The 19,249-nt window shown below is 39.3% G+C and overlaps 3 protein-coding genes across 4 annotated transcripts; 2 read left to right on the top strand and 1 right to left on the bottom strand.

The window, feature by feature from the left end:
• Positions 1 to 24: 24 nt before the first annotated feature.
• LOC129602591 (probable malonyl-CoA-acyl carrier protein transacylase, mitochondrial) lies at positions 25 to 3,078 on the top strand. 2 transcript variants are annotated; one of them, XM_055501653.1, is made up of 5 exons: positions 25 to 134; positions 205 to 970; positions 1,323 to 1,410; positions 1,549 to 1,769; positions 2,603 to 3,078. In XM_055501653.1, the coding sequence occupies exons 2-5, from the start codon at positions 284 to 286 to the stop codon at positions 2,996 to 2,998; spliced, it is 1,392 nt and encodes a 463-aa protein (XP_055357628.1). In that variant the 5' UTR covers positions 25 to 134; positions 205 to 283; the 3' UTR covers positions 2,999 to 3,078. The 2 variants fall into 2 exon arrangements, 1 of the variants encoding a protein (XP_055357628.1); XR_008692425.1 differs by adding an exon at positions 2,174 to 2,423 and having other exon boundaries at positions 33 to 970; positions 2,603 to 2,699.
• A 905-nt stretch (positions 3,079 to 3,983) lies between these two features.
• LOC129602641 (atrial natriuretic peptide receptor 1-like) lies at positions 3,984 to 12,746 on the top strand. Its single transcript, XM_055501719.1, has 23 exons — positions 3,984 to 5,377; positions 5,587 to 5,628; positions 6,189 to 6,213; positions 6,326 to 6,639; positions 7,132 to 7,175; positions 7,246 to 7,284; positions 7,398 to 7,475; positions 7,551 to 7,688; positions 7,960 to 8,010; positions 8,135 to 8,249; positions 8,353 to 8,411; positions 8,751 to 8,889; positions 9,211 to 9,289; positions 9,418 to 9,685; positions 9,890 to 10,069; positions 10,504 to 10,819; positions 10,981 to 11,290; positions 11,363 to 11,582; positions 11,747 to 11,891; positions 12,019 to 12,067; positions 12,157 to 12,206; positions 12,289 to 12,374; positions 12,471 to 12,746. Exons 1-23 carry the CDS (start codon positions 5,005 to 5,007, stop codon positions 12,513 to 12,515), a joined length of 3,165 nt encoding a protein of 1,054 aa, XP_055357694.1. The 5' UTR covers positions 3,984 to 5,004; the 3' UTR covers positions 12,516 to 12,746.
• A 2,977-nt stretch (positions 12,747 to 15,723) lies between these two features.
• On the bottom strand, positions 15,724 to 19,170 carry LOC129602642 (uncharacterized). The gene is given in 4 exon segments (XM_055501720.1): positions 15,724 to 16,241; positions 16,488 to 17,086; positions 17,627 to 17,630; positions 17,633 to 19,170. Coding segments are annotated over 4 exon segments (1,500 nt in total). The 5' UTR covers positions 18,322 to 19,170; the 3' UTR covers positions 15,724 to 16,033.
• Between the last annotated feature and the right edge of the window lie 79 nt (positions 19,171 to 19,249).

The raw sequence follows: 19,249 nt of genomic DNA, 5'->3' as shown, positions 1-19,249 counted from the left end.
ATCCGCATCTCTTTAACACTTTCGGTATTTTTCAGCAAAAAATCACAAAGTTATTACCAGTGTATATTTAGAAAATTTAATTACACTGTAATTACTTACAGTACTTTTACCACTTTTACGGTTTTAACTACTTGGTAAGTACTAAAACTTTGTTCGTGATATGCTGTGAATTGTTTTTGTGATAAGTTCTGCACCTACCTTCAGTACCTGCGAATTTCTAATTTCTACGCTTGTCTGAACTCCATTCTTCCCATCCTAATCCTATTTGTTCTCCTTCGCGGAGATGCACGGGGTACGCCAAGTAGTCCGTTCGCTTTTTGTCGCAATTCAAGCCTCGAAATGCCAGGCTCATTCCAGCGCATTCAAAGATCACTGCCTTGCGGTTAGCTCTCAGCCGGCTTCGGTAGTGCGTACACTGAGCACTTCATCCCAGCACCTTGCTCGGGGTTCGCGCACACGATCGGTCGCGGATGACGACACTAGCGACCCTTACAGCCCCAGTTACCCGAGCAATCCGGAGATGCAGCCGTTTGCCCTGCCGTACGATGCGGACTTGGAGGATTTAGTCCCACCGAACGCACATCAGGGCCAAACGGTAAGGATCCAAAGTCAGCCTGACTACCGCGAACATCTACACGAACCTCTGGATATGGAAATTCCTCAACGACCTAGCAAAATGCGACCCACGGAGCGCGCCAAACGAATGCGGCCCGATGTTGACCCGAAATTGACCAGCATCGTGCTCTTTCCCGGACAGGGTAGCCAGTTTGTGGGGATGGGGAGGAAGTTGCTGGAATATCCGAATGTGGCGGAGATATATGCTGCCGCCAATCATATTTTGGGCTATGATCTGCTAAAGTTGTGCCTACAAGGACCGGAAAAGGAGCTGGCGCGAACCGTCAACTGTCAAGCGGCTGTTTTTGTTACGGAAATTGCGGCACTAGAAAAACTAAAAGAAGATTATCCTATGGTAAGTTGCCGTCTTTACATGATTCGTAGCTTAAAATCGTGGCGCAGTGGCTCCATCAAAATGCCTTTATAAACAGTTTTCTTTCGTTCGCAATTTGTCCGCGAGAAGAACAGCATAATTTTTTATCAGTTTTCAAACCGCGTTCTAATCATTACCATGTAGCTTGTAGCTTTCCCGTGTGCCTGAGTTTCGCATCAGATGCATTAGAATTTGGATTGTCGGAGTTAGTGCAGTTTCGGTAGCCACAAAAATTGAATGTTATTGCTAATCTTCTGTGTCTGTTTTCGGTTTTCATGGACTAAAGAAAAGCACAGGATCTGCAAATAAATGTTTAAATTTACTTGCTTTTCAGGCAGTTGAAACTTGTGTGGCTACTTCCGGTTTTAGCGTTGGTGAATTGGCTGCCTTGGTTTTTGCCGGTTCCGTTACCTTCGAGAATGGTTAGTATTTTAGTTAGTTTACAAGTAATTTGCCACCTGGAAGTGACAGTGTGCAGATTTTTTAAGAGAAAATCCGTGATGTTCTTTCTTAATTTGTTTGTTCCTGCTCCGATGGACCGCTTATTGAGAAGTTTTTAGCTTTGAAGGTTGTCAAAGCCCGAGCTGAGGCTATGCAGGCAGCTTCGGAATTGGTCCATGGCGGTATGATGACGGTGCAGATCACACACAAGTCCATTCTTGGCCAGGCTATGGAGGTCGCGAAGAAATGGTGCAAAGAAAAGAAGAAGATTAACAAGCCGATTTGCGGTGTAGCCAATTATTTACATCCTGACCTGAAAGTATTAGCCGGCAACGCTGAGGTAATTTCAAAATGCATGAGCGTTGAGATTGCTCCAAGACAATCGTAGTGATTCTTTGATCTTTTCGTATAACCACAATCGATTATGTACTTAAAGGCCGTTAAAAATTTCGAAAAAGCCGAGTCGTTGTTAAAAATTTTCTGTTGGTAAGCCTATGTTGACTTGTTTTTCACTAGTAAAACTACCCTTACCCCTACCTACCAGCGTAATTTGGCAAACCACTTGCTCATGGTGCTCGTGCTGGGAAAACATACGAATGGCTTTCGCTTTATCATTAATTTTGAAAGTCGCTGTTTGTTCGTTATGAATTGTGAGAAATCATTTCAGCATTAATCCTGCCTTACTGGTTTATTTCGCTGTTCGAATACCTGTATAATAATTACATCTGCGATTTGTGTTGTCAGTGTTGGAATATTTCTGAAGGAAAGCGACGTGTAACGGTGTAACTTCGGTAAATCACAAATTTGTCATTGTTTACGCGTGCACACGGGTTTAGATAAATCTAGGTGCGCTCGTTATTTGCATTCTGTTTATTCGTGCGGGTAATTTGTGTACATCGTCGCTTGGAATCCCTCTCGGCGCAAAAAAGATTCATTAGAGCATGACAAGGGATCACAGATGCATATATCGCTTACAACGGGATAGTCATGAGCTGTATGTTGCATTGTTAAATGTCGCTGAACCTTTTGTACTTGAATGTTATTGTTCTGCTTTTGCATACGCGAGACATAATATATCACAGATTAATTTTTTTATTTATTTCCCGGGGGCGTTCACTGATGGATTGGCGTTTAATTACTGTATTTGGTATCATCCCTATTGTTTATTTACAGGCTCTGGATTTCATCGAGGCCAATCAGAAACTGTTCGATATAACTGTTGTCAAGCGTCTGAATGTCAGCGGCGCATTTCATACCCGATTAATGGAACCGGCGAGGGATGAAGTTTATAATACATTGCGCGACGCAGAATTAGTCCCGCCAAAAATTAAAGTCTTCTCCAATGTTACAACGCTACCGTATACTGACGTTAAAAGCATTGTCAAGCTGTTACTGAACCAGATGGTTAGTCCCGTTCGATGGGAGCAGATCATGCATAATCTCTATGACTTCGGACAAGGGCAAGAATTTCCCCAGACTTACGAGGTGGGACCAGGAAGGCAACTGGGCGCGCTCTTGCGGAAGGTTAATGCCAAGGCTTTTAATTCCTACACTGCCATTGAAGTGTAGTAATGTTCAGTGTGCTATTAATTATGTGAAAAATGCATCCGGAATATAGTGGTGAAAACGCAGGGGTTTTAATAAAATATCCTGGGGGAAAAGCATGAAGACGGGACACAAAACTGTCGGGATGTCAGGACAAAACTGATATTTACAAGTTCAAGGCAGACTGTCAATAACCGGTTACATGGGCTGACCACTGCAATTAGGGACAAAGGTATAAGCAAATTTGTTTTAAGCTTTTGCAGATGAGTCTTCTCTAAAATTAAGTTAGACGCACGCACTTAATTAAATTAATTAAATTAAACGCACTTACAGACCAAGACCTTTTGAAGATGCAGTAGATTGCGAATCATTCCGCAACCTATTGCTGTATATCAGCTTTGCAGAAATTCAGCTTTATATTGTTGAAAACGAATTTCAAGACCGTTTCAGCTATTCACATGGAATATTGGCTGTGAAATGCATTCCATGCATCGCAATTTACCAGATTATCAAGCGGCCATGAACAACTAGATTTTCTGGGGTGCCTTTGACTGAGACTAAGAAACAGATCTTGTTACTTTTTGGGTATTCTTGAACGCTGCCTTCGAACAACAAGGGGACAGTATAATAGAAAGGTTGGCCTAAAGGCTAAAGGGAACCGCAACTATATATCTGTCCTTCCGGCTGGTGTTACTTCGCGATCGTGCAGTATCTTCGATGTTGCGCTTTTTTTATCATGTTATGGAACAAATAGTCTACTGTTGCATATTGTTTCTCTTCGCATTCCGCATTACAAAGAATCCAGCGTAGTGCAATTATTTTTATATCATCGTTAACGAACGTGTGAATTGAGTAGAAGAGTGTCGAAAGAACACGATAAAGTGACGAGGTACAGGAACATTGCCCAAGGCTCGATGTTGTGTACATTAGGCGTCGAAACACTGTGACCTTTCGGGTCTGAAGCCTTTTGCTTGATCACCGAATTCGGGAAGATAGGAGATACGGTGGGGAGCAGGCGAGGGCCAAGCGACGGAGTATCTACGCTGGCTGATTAACATCAGATTCAACACGGGAATGTGGCTTCCGTCATGGAAACAGCACCGCTTTCGGGATTTAGACGAAATGTTTATGTAATTAGGTTCTCCATTTCCGCCGACTGAAGTTGTGAAAAAATAAGGAATTTCTTCTGACTTTATTATAGAAAACTTGTGACTGTTTTAAACGCTTACAAATGCAGCGATTACGTCAAAACGGGATAATCTCATTATTAGTCGTCTAATTTATTAGAGTTGGGCAACTGAATTTGAGTAATATTTTTGAGATTACAATTGGAGAGCTGCATATTCAAAAATGTTAATTCGGCTCTCATATTATATGTGGATGAATACGTGTATACGTGTATCATGCGAATGTAAAGATGATCGACCTTTATTTGCACAATTACAACAGTTTTACCTGCCTGTAGATTTAATTTACTGCGTTAGCGGATACTGTGTGCGTGAACAATATGTATCTGCACTTTGATTTCCGCCAGTACAAGAATGCGCAGATCAAGTCACGATCATAATATGGCCATTCAAGGAACAGGAAGCGACTATCAACCGATTTCCGGTGCAGCGAAACCTTCCAGACCTTCCCATGACAGGTATTAATTTGGATCATTTGCAACACCCGCATCATGTCCATCCTGCAGAGGCAGGAAAGTCGATGGTGTATAACTACTATGTACTCGTGTAGGTGTATTCTACCGTGCTTAATTTTCGTTTAAGAATTGGCTTCAACGGCCTATTACTTCAGCATACGTGCAAGCTGATGATTATTGCATTGCAACGATTGTTTCAAGACACAGCTATCTGACTATTCATTGTGATGTTACCTGTTATTTATAGTTTTGCATAAATGCACACTGATAAGAAGTACCTAAAGAACATGTTACTTCAATTTCTTGTCTGATTGTCGATCTGTTCAGGGTGTGGATACAATTTTTTTCGAAAATCAGTTTAATTCAAATAAGGCAATAACTAATCGGCATGCGCAGCGTGATTACCACGGCAGATGCACTGATAATGCAACATCTTTTTTGCTTGCCGATAAGTAGTTTATGTGGATTATTTACAATGTTTTATATGGTGCACGGATTCAACGTCAACTTGGTAACCGTCATTATCGGAAACAATCCGATCTACGGATTTTATGCTCAACAGCCGGCCTATGATATTGCTTATACTGAATTAAAAAAGCAATATCCTTTAGTTTTTGAGAGGTACAATTTGATTCGGCATTTGATCTATGAGAATGGATCTTATATTTGCGACAACGCTGAAGCAAAAATGTTTACCGTGGCTGGAGAGTTGGATAGACTTATACGAGAACTGGATGGTTTTACAATTTTGCTTTCTCCCGGTACTAGTTATTTATAAAATTAATGTATAATTTGTGCATCGTATGTGTACAGTTTACAGTGGATACTGATGTCCATTGGATCGATAAATTCTGTTTTGCTTAAATTTTTAAACGAGCAAACTTGCAAAATGTCAATGTTCACTTCTACTAAACTCGCTGAATGAGTCTTCGTTTTATTTTGTTTTATTTTGTATTTTGTTTTTTTTTAGGATGCAGTAAGGAAGTTGTCGCATTGGGAGATTTTGCCAGAGGTATAATCTGTATGCATGTAATTGGAAGACACTCGTTTCATGATTATTAATTAATAATTACTACCACGTTACAAATTTACAATGGTTCTGAGTTTTGGTTTTCTAGAATAAAACAACCGTCCTGCTAGCCGCACTGGCTTATTAAAAGCAATATAGTTGACCTTTTCTGGTATTGGTTTGTGCAAACTGTGGAGTTGACGCCTTGATGTTTTTGCGGTCTATTTTTGCCTTTATCTCGTCGCTTTACCTATTTGTACAACCTATTTTATGTTCATTTAATTTAACTACTGTGGGTATTAATCATTTACCAAGTTCTCTTACAATCAGGTTGTTATAAGATTAGAGATTAATACGATTACATAGGCTAAAAATACCTTAAGCAAATCTCATGGTTACGATAATGCTGGAAATTATTTTTTTGTCTGCTCAGCGCATATTTTGCATTTGACATACTGTATGTATAGTGTTAACATTCGTTAGTTGAGTTTTGACATGATACAACATAATAAATTATGGCAGTATGCATGTTTATGCAAATTGTAACCGAAGTCTTTTTACAGAGTGGAATGTACCTCTGATGGCAACGTAAGTTATAATGTAAAGTATGTTTTCATTTTTCGATATTTTTATTTTGTTGCTCTCTCAGTGCCGGCCTTTTACGTTTTATCAAACATAAATGTTTTTTGATAATTGACAGCATTGCGGGTGATAAATCATTGACCAACAAGCAGCGCTTTCCCACAGTCCTGGCGTATGGCCCACCGGATCATCCCAGCTTAGCACTGGCTAACAAGAAGTTATTAGATACGTTCTCCTGGAAAACGTTGACGTTCTTTTGCGATACGTTGTCGCAGTACCCCGGTCTGAATGGGTTCTATGCTGTGGCGTGTGTGAACTTCAAAGACGCCCTCGAAGTGGATTCCTATAATATTCTGAAGACCACGTTCGACTCCGTAAGCAACAGGACACACTACGGCAGTATGCTCCGCGAAGCAAAATCTCGCAGTCGAGGTACAGATACGTTTGCCTGATTCTTTAAACGTATAAAGGATTTAAGGAAGCAAGTAAAAATTTGTTTTTAATTGCAAACGGCTCAATTGAAAGTTCCTTTCAAACAGTAGAAAATTAAACGGCTCAGTTGAAAGTCACTTTCCAACATAGAAAATTAAAAAGTATAATTCTAAGCATCTTTTATTGTGAACTTTTGAATCGATAAATTAAATACTGTGCAGCAAACAAATATAGAGCACAAAAGCTTTAGCCGCTAACAGAAAAACCATAAACTGGGAGAAATTTGTTGATTTGATAAACTTCACAAGGAATACAACACATACGCAGCATATGGCTTTATGTTGGCTAAAATACTGATTAGTACTCAGCTTTTTTATTTTGCAAATGTGCATACAGCTGTAGTGGTATGATGTATCATAGCACCCCAAAACTGATAACGTGGAGTGTCCCTAGAAGTTATACTAAGAATTATTAACGTGTTTTTTTGTGCAGTCATACTGGTGTTCTCGAGGCCAAGTGTCTTAAGAGATATAATGGTAAGTAATAAAGAATTCAAGGAAATATTGCGCTAATATATAAGCACATTTTTCCAATTCTTCCTTGCAGATCGAAGCGGTTCGCGAAAACATGACCAATGGAGATTTTGTAAGTAAAACGCATCAGTAGATATTTTGTAGAAGGACTTAGAATATGTAGCGCCTTATACTGGATACTGATTTCCATGATCTCATAGTCAACAAAATATTATGATACTGCAGATCTTTATTGCTCCAGTCGTAACGAAAGTACCGACCCTGGGCAGCATCTCATGGGAATATCACGACATGTTTGACAAGGTTAATTAATTTTCATCTTCACCGGCTAGTATTTGTGTAATTTTCTGCATTCACTAAAAGTCAGTTTTTACGCAGGAAGCGTTCGACGCATATCAGTCAGTAATTTTGTTGAGTAATCCGAATGCGGACTGGGGCCGTATCAGTGATCTCGTGGAAAACATTATTAACCATACGGCAACAACATATCAACATCCGCTTAAAGAAGATGAAAAGGTAAAAATTAAAACCGTGGAAGAATTAAAGGCGAGAGCAAGCACCTGTACGATACTGCAATGCTACCCGCACAAGAATGCACCACGTAGTGGATGTTACGTTATGCTATTAAGGAGTTGCACAATCGTGTCTGCTTACAAAATTGTTGCAAAATATTATACTTTATAGTTTATTCGTACACACTTGCCTGTTGCAAACGCCTGTTTGCTTTATATTCTGTAGTCGGATAGCGTAAGAAACCGGCGTTTTAAGAAATCTCTCAAATTTGCAGCAAAACGATCTGACCATTGCCGCATACGAAGTGATGTCCACGCTAATCATGGTAATTTTTCTATTTTCTATTTCTTTTTCTATTTTATTTCTCGTACCAATTTAGCTGTTTGTAGTTGTCGATAAGTGTGGTAACCTTTTCATGATCCAATATTACATTAATCTTTACTCTGTAGGTAATGAACGATTCAATAGATCAAATGGAGAGAATGGATGGCGTATTATTCTGTCAAAAATTTCAAAACCGGACATTTGATTTAGAATCTAGGAGTTTTTTTATCAACCAGCAAGGTAACGAGGCGCGCGTTATTTTTGCGCTGCTGTTCGGTGGATATTTTTGGTCTGCCGCCGAATTATTTTTATTGACAGTGATCCTGCAATATTTTTCGATCAGGCATGCGGACTAGTGATGTGATATTGTATCGACTTAATACTTCGAGTAAAGAGTTAGAGGTAAGAACACGTAAATGTAATATTTATATTCGTATATGTCACAGCCACAGGTATGTAAAATTTACTTGTACATATGGTACATAAACATACGCGTCTATTAGGCGCCAGACTCAGTTGCACAGCGTAGTGCTTTTTAGATAAGCAAAAAAGGGAATGTTGATGCATAATCAGTTAGTATAATAATGTATTTCTACGTATAGATAGATATGTATCAGAGATATTTACGGCCAGAATGACAACAGTTTATTTTGGATCTTGATTGGTACTGCAGTATTAATTGAACGTATAAAGCCTATAAATCGCGATCTCTTTGTGTCTTAAGAACTCCGTTTACTTTAGCCGGCATGGCATTATTACTCGTCAAAAAATCAGTTTGCTGCGGTCTCCAGTTTGGCAAAGACTTGGCGCGGTAACAACGGTCCCCCTAGGAATCGTCCTCTTTGCGGCTTCCTGAATAATCAGTGTGAAGATAACAACCGTAAGGAGTTTCACAAACAATGATTTACAGTTATCAGCGATGATTTATATAAATAATTTAGCGGTAGCTTGATCCTGAAAGATTCAACTGTGAGAAATGAATGTGTCACTGAAATATCGAAAATTATTAACTAATAACGCGTAATATAGATTCTAAAGGTCCTCATTGTAATAATTATTACACTGTACATGTACGTTATAGTTTACTATGTGATTGGTGCTATCAACCGATTGGATTAATTCAGTGACACACTATTTATTGCCGATCGCTCCAGTCAATTTGCCCTTATCCACAGTTCTCGCAAGTTCGAGTTTATTTTAGTGAGGAACGTGGCCATAATTGCCGGCTCTTGTTGTGGGGGATTTATTGTGCTGCTGGCTGCTATAATTGTGTCCTACTGGTATGAAACATTTCAGACATATAAGGTTTAGATTTTAAATTTTTGCTAGTTTTGGACGCAATTTCGAACAGCTAACTAATTATCTGTATGAAGTTATTTAAAGCTATTTATCTCTCATTGTCCTGTAGCTGGTATTATGATTGGAGAGACAGTCGGTCTTTGTGGTGGCTCTTGCCAGACAAAGCACTCAATCCGGACGTCAGTGGGTTTCGCATTCCGAATTCGGTGACCCGGCAGACCGATAATATTCACGATTCCAATAGCGTAGTCCCGGAATATCTACAACAAAAACTGCGATTTTACGGTGATGAAATCGTTTGGATAGAACACTGCGCTTGCAGTATACCGTTTAACAGTGTCATTTCTTCCAAAAGATTACGAAACATCGTGACTTCCGTAAGGGCGAACAATGCCAAAACGCACATATGTATTACTTGAATCCTTGCAATATTATTATAAAGCTTGGTAGAGAAGCATGCCCTACAGTGACACCACGTACTAAATTAAACTACTAATATTTCTACGTGCGTCGCGTTTCATGAACGATACTGCACACATGAAATGTGGATTGAATGTGGCACATTAATTATTCCGTTGCAGATCAGGAATTCTACTGCACAGGAAAATGTTGCGAAATTTTACGGAGCAATCGCTAGCCAGAATGATTTGTGCTTTGTGTGGCAATTTGGCACACGGGGAACATTAAGGATGCTTTTGGATAAACATATATTCTCCTTAGAGATCGACCTGCAAATATCCATCATGTGGGATGTATTACGGGTACTATGACAGTTTTATGTTCCAAATTGCGACAAGCATACAACGAAAAGTCGAAGTCTGCGTATACGAGCATGTCGTTTAATACCTTGGACTACTGTTTTAAAATTTCTATGAATAGATTTTGTTTACCACTTCAGCAAACTTCAAAAGTGTTCAAATTACGCAACGCAGTTACCTTTAAAATTATTGTTATAGCATACAGTAACTAGAACATACTTGAGTGCTCGTACTATATTACTAAAGGACATTGAATTAAGTGTTTACTATAGCTAATTAAAATACTGCTACCTGTGTCTATTATTTTTAGTACCAAATAGCAGAAACAAGTTGATTTTACAACGAAGTCAGTCATACAATAATTAGCAATCTGTAATAGTATTTCTGCTGTCTCATGCAATATTCTCCAAAATATACCGCTGAATGGACTTAATTAGGGCCTGCAACATATTCACCTTTCACCTTTGCATTATCATGGATGTCCTTCTACGATCATGGCCATCATCGATAAGCGGTTTACTATAAAACTTTGTGGAGCCGGAACAACATCCGCCACAAAGCTGCTCACGAGACGAAATGTTGCTAACGATGACAATACACTTCAGTTGTGGTATAGTCCGGAAATGGTGGTGCAATCCCGACTTTCGGGATCAAAAGAGAGCGATATGTACAGTTTAGGAATCGTGTTGTACGAAATTTTGTCACTCCACTGTCCAATGGATGTCCTGCTGGATGATGGTCCGAGCGTTCGAGGTAAAAAGGAAAAGTATTCAGACTACGCGCATAAAATTTTGTTTATAATTTCCTTATACAAAACCTATAGAGCAGTAGTACAATTAAACTAATGAATTTGCTGTTAGAATAGTTATTAACACTTTAATGACCTTTTATAAATGGTAGCAGTTTTTTTATAGCTGCGATATCACAACTGCGCCAGACTCCAAACATTGCCCGGGTTCATCTGGATGCTCTAAATCAGATACCAAGAAACTTTCGAAATTTGTTGGGCTCATGTCTGGACGCGAACCCAAATGAAAGGCCAAGTCTACGGAAATTTATCAATTTAACAGCAGAATACTTCCCGCCGAGCAATATACTTATCAGCATGATGAATCGGTTGCAACATTATTCCGAGGATTTGGAGATTATGGTTTATAACCGATCACAGGAATTACTGGATGAACGCGAAAAAGTTGATGCATTGCTGAGAGAATTAATGCCTGTGTAATAGTCGCAGATCGTTTGTATTTTATTTCTGATGTACTACCATAATTTTAATTAATGTATGTATTTCAGGAGCCTCGTTACGAAACTTCGCAATAAGGAAGAATTGTTTCCGGAAGTGTTCGATTCCGTTACCATTGCGTTTAGTGACCTTCCTCAGTTCGAAAACATTTCAAGCATCTGCAAGCCCATTGAGATAGTTCATTTTTTAAATGAAATTTATTCAAAATTTGATGTCGTGATTTCCAAATTTGCGGTATATAAAGTGGAAACGATTGCTGACTCATACATGGTAAGTGACCTCTCCGAGCTGGTTGAAGTACTGCATGTAACACCTCTGTACAGCTTTAAAAGTTATAAAAATGTCACAGTTTACAGCACAAAATCTGAAATTTGGAAAATATTCTTCTTTTCCTTAACTGCATTGAATAAAATAGATTACTTTTCATAATTAAGGTTGCCAGCGGGGTTCCCATAAGAAATATGGTAGAGCATGCAAAGGAGATTGCCAGACTCGCTATTAAACTGATCGCAACAGCGGCCAACTCATTTTCACCTGCTGAACGCAATCCTGTCTGCTTACGTATGGGAATACACTCAGGTAATATGGTTAGGTATAAATTATTACAAAAGCCCAAAGCACGAATGAAAAGTTCAAAGTAATAAAAATAATAATACATATCTGTATTTACGATTAGTAGCTATTTAGCACTCTTGTGCATATATAGGGCCTTGCGTGGCTGGTGTAGTTGGCTCCCTCAAACCGCGGTACTGCCTGTAAGTGCTTAACTGACTGAGTCTTACCTAATGTTACAATGTATACGTTTTTTTTTATTTAATAAATTATTCATGTATTACATTTTCAGTTTTGGTGATACAGTTAACACAGCCAGCAGAATGGAATCCCACGGCGAAGGTAAACAATATAAAAAAAACTAATATTAAGTCTTGGAGCTCTTACCGGCTGGCGAAGGTTAATGACTACCGGTCTTGTACAGGCTCGAAAATTCACATCAGCTCTGCAACCAAAGATCTCTTAGACAGTTCTTTCCTTACAGAAAGCAGGGGCTTGCTGAACGTAAAGGTACTCTTGAAGAAATTATTACTTTTAGCTGTAATATGTACTTAACCTTGAAAAATCGTAAATAAAGGCAAACCCGTTGAAATGTTCCCCTTACAGGGAAAAGGAGAAATATCGACCTTTTGGCTCACTGGAAGGGTGTAATATAATATTTGCGGCCGCCGAAAGCTATATAATGCTTTTCTTGGAATAAATATGTTGTATGTGTTTTTATAGCCGCAATATTTAATAACTGGTGGACCACAAGCCACACAATGCTTGCCTTACAAATTACAGTCTAAAAACTTTTCTCTAACTGAATGTGTATCTATTGTATAAACAAGCACTGGATGTAAATGCTCCAGACTTATATATTACTTACCTAAGGCTTCCGTTAAAACATACGAGTAAATTATGCGTATAACGTCAGGTTAAATTAATTTAATCACGTAATATCTAAATTGGCTACATGTTGTCAAAAGTTCAGAACATGCCCTTCAAAATAAGCGTCATATCCACAAAAGACCCGGCGTCTTTTAATATTGCAGATCACACACACATAATTTGTAGGTCACATATTAATCATGACATTAGGCAGACGTTGCGCGTTGGCGATTCTTCTCATACAAAAGCAACAGCCAGTGGCGTTTTAAAAAAAAGCAAATTGCTGCCGCATGATGTGGTGACACATGGTGTATCATTTACAATTTACAGGTCTTAATAAACGGTGCGTCTTTGTGCGGTTACGAACATTATGTGCGGCACTTCACGACCACCTGCTATCAATACATTTTTCGAGACTGCGGCAAGCGTAAGTAGCAGTTAAAAAATCCTCCGCACGAAGTAAAGTTGAATTATATGCAGTGATATAATATATTGTAGTAAGCTGTTTCTGAGGTCATGTACGTAAAAGTTTCCCCCAGTTTATCGTAGTTGCAAAGAGTAAGGTTTGTCCATGCTGCCATGATAAGAACTAAGAGTGGCAAAAAAAACTGACAGCAGCAGGAATTTTGCCAGTTTTATGTTGGAAAATCGTATTCGCTGCTAATATTTTTATTATATGGATTTTGGCCGGCAATCCCAGCGGTATTTTTTATTGATTTTATCGATTTCTGTGAAAACAGACTTTTGGTAGGTGCACTACTAGCAATTAAGGTATCAATATGAGATCTGCAGTGTACCAAGCACAAAAAATTGCCGGTGTATGTTCACTACTCCTACGCTGAACGTTAATGATTATGACATACTAGTGGCAATGCCTCAACGTAATTAAAACGAAATATTTAAATGCACTAATTGTTTATACTCTGCAATTAGAAATCATACAGTACAGTACACATCGTTCTGCTAGAATTACTTACGTATACCCGGCGCCGGGATTGTAAAGTTTTGAAAGATTGTATGCTTTATTGGTCCATTGGAGCGATATGTTGCATGGTTAAGTCAAAATAATTATATTATTATTGCAGTTACAGCACGATTAGCCGGCAAGCTAATTTTTAGCGAATGTCAGGTTAGAGCTGACAAGTTTTTCGTTTTCAGATTGCCCCAGCAAAACAGAACCGGCTCATCATCACGACCCACCTCTTAATGAACCTAATTGTTTGCCATGTTTTTAAGAAAACGAGATATCGTCTTGGTAAATGATTCTCGCTCATTTGGGGAAGTTTTCAGTGATAGCCGTCACATTAACCAAGAGAGGTGTAGACATCCTTTCAACAAACATACGAAAACTATTTACCAACAGTCTTTAACATGCAAGGAAGAAAAAGCCGCATCGCTGGATAGTCAAGGTAACTGGGTGCACGTGATGAATAACTGCTAACCTAAGCACTGACATTATCCGTTTAAATGTTTTAAGCTACAAATTTTTAGGATTAATTTTCGCACACGGAATACACTGGGAATGCATCAGTCAGTTCTCCCGAGCAACTCTGCACAAGATGGCTTTTTCACAGCCAGTATTGGAATGTGTTATCAATGTAGTCACCGACTTTGCCGCCAAATTATCAAAATATCCCAGAAAACCCTTTAGATTATCCTACATGGAAAAGGATATGCGTAATTATATTTTGCGCCTTTCATGCTGCATTTTGCTTGGACCGAAATACAGTGAGGACACCGATAAGCTTGATCATCTGAAGAAGCTGCTGTTGCATCCACAGTCGTCTAGTTATGCGACCGGTTCTAAAATGACATATTGCCCAGTGAATCTGCCTTGCCAAAACCGCACAACGAAAAAGATTATCCACACTGTGTGCGCTGATCTGGCAACGTTTATTAGCGAAGCCGGCCACAGTTCATTGCCAGACTGGACTTTTTTAGGACACATCTTAGAGCACACAGCGGTCATTCGACAATATAACGGGCCCCTGTTTGAAAAGCAAGTTTTTACTGGTACGGCAGGATTAAATTCAAAATCGTAAAATAAAATTATAGTCTTTGTTTTCTAATGGAAGTCGTACAGCAGTTAATGAATAAACAACTAACCTTTCATGAAAAGGCTATGTATTACATTTTATATATTGTGATCGGCAAGCAGTTTTTGTTATTCTGCTGGTTTGGAACTTTTCTCGTATGAAAGTTTCTATCGTGAACGTTTTACCGCGGTAAATATCAAAATTTTTATCGTTAGAAAACAATTTGCCTGTTCTTCTAATGGACTTGATTATCGGGAGTTGTATCCCTTTGTATGCCGTTATCGAACAATCTGTTCGACTTCTGGCGCGACATCCGCGTGTCCAAGAGCTCCTTCGCTTTGAATGGATGGAGAAAAGCTTTTGGGAAAGTTTTCTCTCCATATCAACTACTGGGTTTACCCAAATTGGTAAGCTCGGTAATAATGTTACCGTCCTGCAGATTTCTGTAGTGCAACAGCAGCTAAAATACTAGGTGAAAAAGGCGTGTTTAGATTGTTAAAATTTAATCATTACCGTTTTGAATTCGAATTGTACATGCATTGCAGTACGTATAACATCTCATATTTTGTACAAGTAGTTTATTTTTTGCGGGTGATCTTGCAGCAAATGAATTTCCCTATACTACGGCGGTGCTATGCGAAGTTTTACGCTTAACGGATACGACGCCAAGCGGTGTGTGTCGGATGCCTACGCGAGACCTTCCTATCAATCAGTACAAAATCTCCAAAAGTGTTTGCTAATTGGCAATCTCCATTATATCCATCACGATCCAAAGTTTTGGGAATTTCCGGAAGCATTTATTCCTGAACGATTTATTAACAAAGACCAAATGGAAATTCCTCCAAATCTGTTACCATTTTCAATAGGTGGGATTTCAGCCTCAACAGCAACAAATTGTATGCTGATACTTACGGCTTGTTTCTTGCATTAAGGTTCCCGTTCCTGTCCGGGTGGACATCTATCTTGTACGATTTTGTTGGCGACAATTGTTTCGTTAACAGAAAATTTTTCGTTGTCATTAACCGACACACTTTTAAAGGAGTGCGTTTCTGAAACCGATACCATTGATGATGGATTTCTCTCGATAATACCACTTCCAGCTTGTAAGAATTTCCACAATTATATGGATACTCTCAGCATAGACTCAACCTATCTGTAAACTTTGAAAATAGTTTCTGCCTATTAACTAGAAGAATGCATTGTCTTACTACGCGTAAGTAAAGCATTTAATTATACTGTTGAACCTGATCAATGGTGGACGATTTAAAGCACTGTGCACAAGGAGTTTGATTTGGATAGCATTACATGCTCAACAAATGTTTGCGTAGGGCACATGTCGTTCTGGCCGGAAGTACTGGCACTGTAATAGGCACGGTATATGGTCAAAAATCTTTCCGGCGCGGCACTACTCTCGCGTAGGCGTATTCCATGTCGGTGATGGGTGCGTCCGTGCAGGAAATTATGAATATGGCTAAAATGAAATCAGCATATTAAAACAACCGCTTAATTACAGCAACTTGTGATATGTACGTGATATAGAGTTAAGGTCAGTTTACGCGTTACTTCAAAGTTTACTGCTTCGAATCTGTACCGTATAATTATAACCATTTATACTGTTCTAGCGTCACCAATAATTATTAATTATTATGTTCGCTTCGATTCTACTAGTGGCAAACCTCGCCTTTTGAAAACCTAGACTTAGTTTAGTATTATATACTTGTGAGCGGCATTGGTATGGTGAATAACCCGGTTCCATGTGTGCATGGTGTCAAATCCTTCAAAATTTTCGGCTCCACAAAAAATACGAATATGATGTGTTTCGACCGACACGACAGCAATATGACAGCGTTTTATCCATCTTTGTAATCGCTGTCTTGTCGATTCCTGATCTTCAAATTCCACTTCACCAGTACAACCTGGCAGGGATAAAAGTTCGGGGACAAACAACTGATACTGTAATTGGACGCCAGTGCGCAACTTTGGCACTGCATCTACCACCGCATCATTGCGGGTGATGGCCAGTGCTAGACGGATGAACTTGACTTGGTATGTATGCATATTATCTTCGCAAAAAGCCGTTTGCGCTGTGTCAACATGCTGCATTCCCTGTTGTCGAAAGGTCAACGTCTGCAAATTCAAAACGCGGTGATCGGCGGGAAGTTTGGCAATGTACGCAGCACACTTGGCAAATACTGCCGGGAAGGTTTCCATGCGGGGGCGCTGGACATTGCTTTCCGCTCCAATGAGTGATAAAACCGATGGAACAAAGTCAGCAATCTTGATTGTTTCTATAACTGGTTGCACTGACTTTGAAGTCTGAAATCATGACCAAGAGCGTTTCTGTAAACGTTTCTATGCAGGAATCAGCATCATAATGTGAAAAATTTAAACCAAAATTGTGTAATTTTGTAGCTGGTGCTTTATAACCGGGAAAAAATATTTGGAAAGTAGCGGTACCTTGTGCTGTAACCCGTGTAGCACATGTACTCAAAACCTATTTGACATCGACATTTTGGTCAATAACTGCCATTATTTAAAATTTGGAAGGAGTAAAATTATTAAAAAACTGCATTTAAATGTAAGACATGTGTAAAATATACGAGTAGTTATTGTTTCTAATATCAACATTAAATTGAACCTTAACAATGGGTACCGTTTTTGCTCGGGCATGAACAAGCACTGGTTACGGGACAGAGTTACTCGATTTAATTTTTTAAAATTGATTTGTTAAAAAAATATTGCGCGTTTTAACTTCAAGTGGGATTTTAGCGTGTGTAAGGTATTTGTGACTTCCTGCAGTGCACTATTGTTATATGTACAATACGTTCAAATCCGTGCACACCATATCATCCTTACCGTGATATAAAAATTCTCAAAACGGTCACGAAATTCTGAGTTATATAATCTCGGTCAATCCATGAACACGCTTCCGAGTCCAGCAAGCCAGAATCGGTAACTGTGACTTGCAATGTTTCAACTGTGGCCAACCGGCGCGCCGACAGGACATGTTTTGTGGATAAATTAATCCTGTCAATCAGCTGACCAAGGCATTCAGTTTCACCTTCGATGTTATAAGCACAACCTCTAATCTTTCTGGGGATGTCCGGCACGAGATCCACAAATTCTATCTGTTCTGCAGTTTTTTCATAATTGTTCTGCACAGCAATGTCGCGTTGAACACTGATCCATAATCGTAATCCGCGGATAAACTTATTAGGGCGTTCACCGCAAGTACGGTAATGGGATTTATTAACCAGGGGTTGGCCATCCTTTTTCTGCTGTTTAAAATCAACGGTTTCAATGTTGCGCACGCAAGAGTTTGGATGGTCACACAGCCAAATATTCGCGCGATTAATCAAGCCGGTGAACTCCTTAATTTTTCGTGCTGGATGTAATTTCGTTTTTACTCGAGTGGATATGTCCGGTAGAAAATCGACACTTTCCAGCTCAGCAAACGTATGAACGATCGGCTCAGACGGATGAAAGAATGCCGAAGGGCTGATAAACTGTCGCGGATCGATATCACACATTTTTATAGGTGTAACACTCATAGCGAAGCATTATCACAATGAAAAAAATAAAAGGCGTAGCATTACAATAATAAGCCATAACGAGAATGTACTATAACGAACAATACGCTCCTAATAGCTCGACTCCAATTACGACTACAGACATTCACAAGTAGGCAAAATGTTTCATAGCGCCACCGCTTTGCGAGGCGGCACTGCATGGAATGCAGACATTATGTAACCCCATATTCATCCCGGAAATGTAAGATGCTTAGAAAACAACTTGGTAGTTTGTACATCAAATGTGTTTTCAAGTTCAATCGATATTTTCGCCCTGGCTGATACGGCCTTGTAGGCATATAGTCACATACGGAATGCTGATACGACGCCGTGCTGTACAGGATTTCAAGGAAGATTCGTATACTGTACATAGGCACAATAACACAAGCGCCCCCCAACCCAGTGATGGAATTGTGAAGTTGCCGCCGATAGTTTCCGGCGCGGTGTAAAAGATCACAGCTGATACGCGAGATGGTAATTGGGAGAACTAACTAATGGCTTAACGCGGCCGCTCGGGAAGATCAATGTTCAAACATGCAACAACTCCATCAAGCAGGATCCAAAGAAGCTGAATAATTGACGGGGATGGTCACGTTAATCCGATCAGCTGCTGCTTCAATACGGCGCATCAAAACTAGTATTCAATTTGCAGAATGTGTTTCCTGGACAATTTGTGGCATGCTAACAGTGATTTTGTTAAGTAAATGGAAACAGGCAATTCAATTCGTTCAACCCATAACAAAAACAATTCTCTTTATCGACAACCCACTTTATAATTATAAGTAGGATCTCTTCCTGACAATGTAAATGGTACGTCAGCTGCTGCTTTCAGTGGTTCTGAAACGTACAAATATAAGTATTGACAGTATCTTACAATTACATTACATTCCGTTAAAAATGAATAAATCAT

The sequence above is a fragment of the Paramacrobiotus metropolitanus genome, unplaced genomic scaffold (assembly GCF_019649055.1).
Source record: "Paramacrobiotus metropolitanus isolate TYO unplaced genomic scaffold, Prichtersi_v1.0 Parri_scaffold0000004, whole genome shotgun sequence".
In the NCBI taxonomy this organism is placed as follows: Eukaryota; Metazoa; Tardigrada; class Eutardigrada; order Parachela; family Macrobiotidae; genus Paramacrobiotus; species Paramacrobiotus metropolitanus.
Note: the sequence above shows the minus strand (reverse complement) of the source record. Positions and strands in the feature narration are given on the sequence as shown.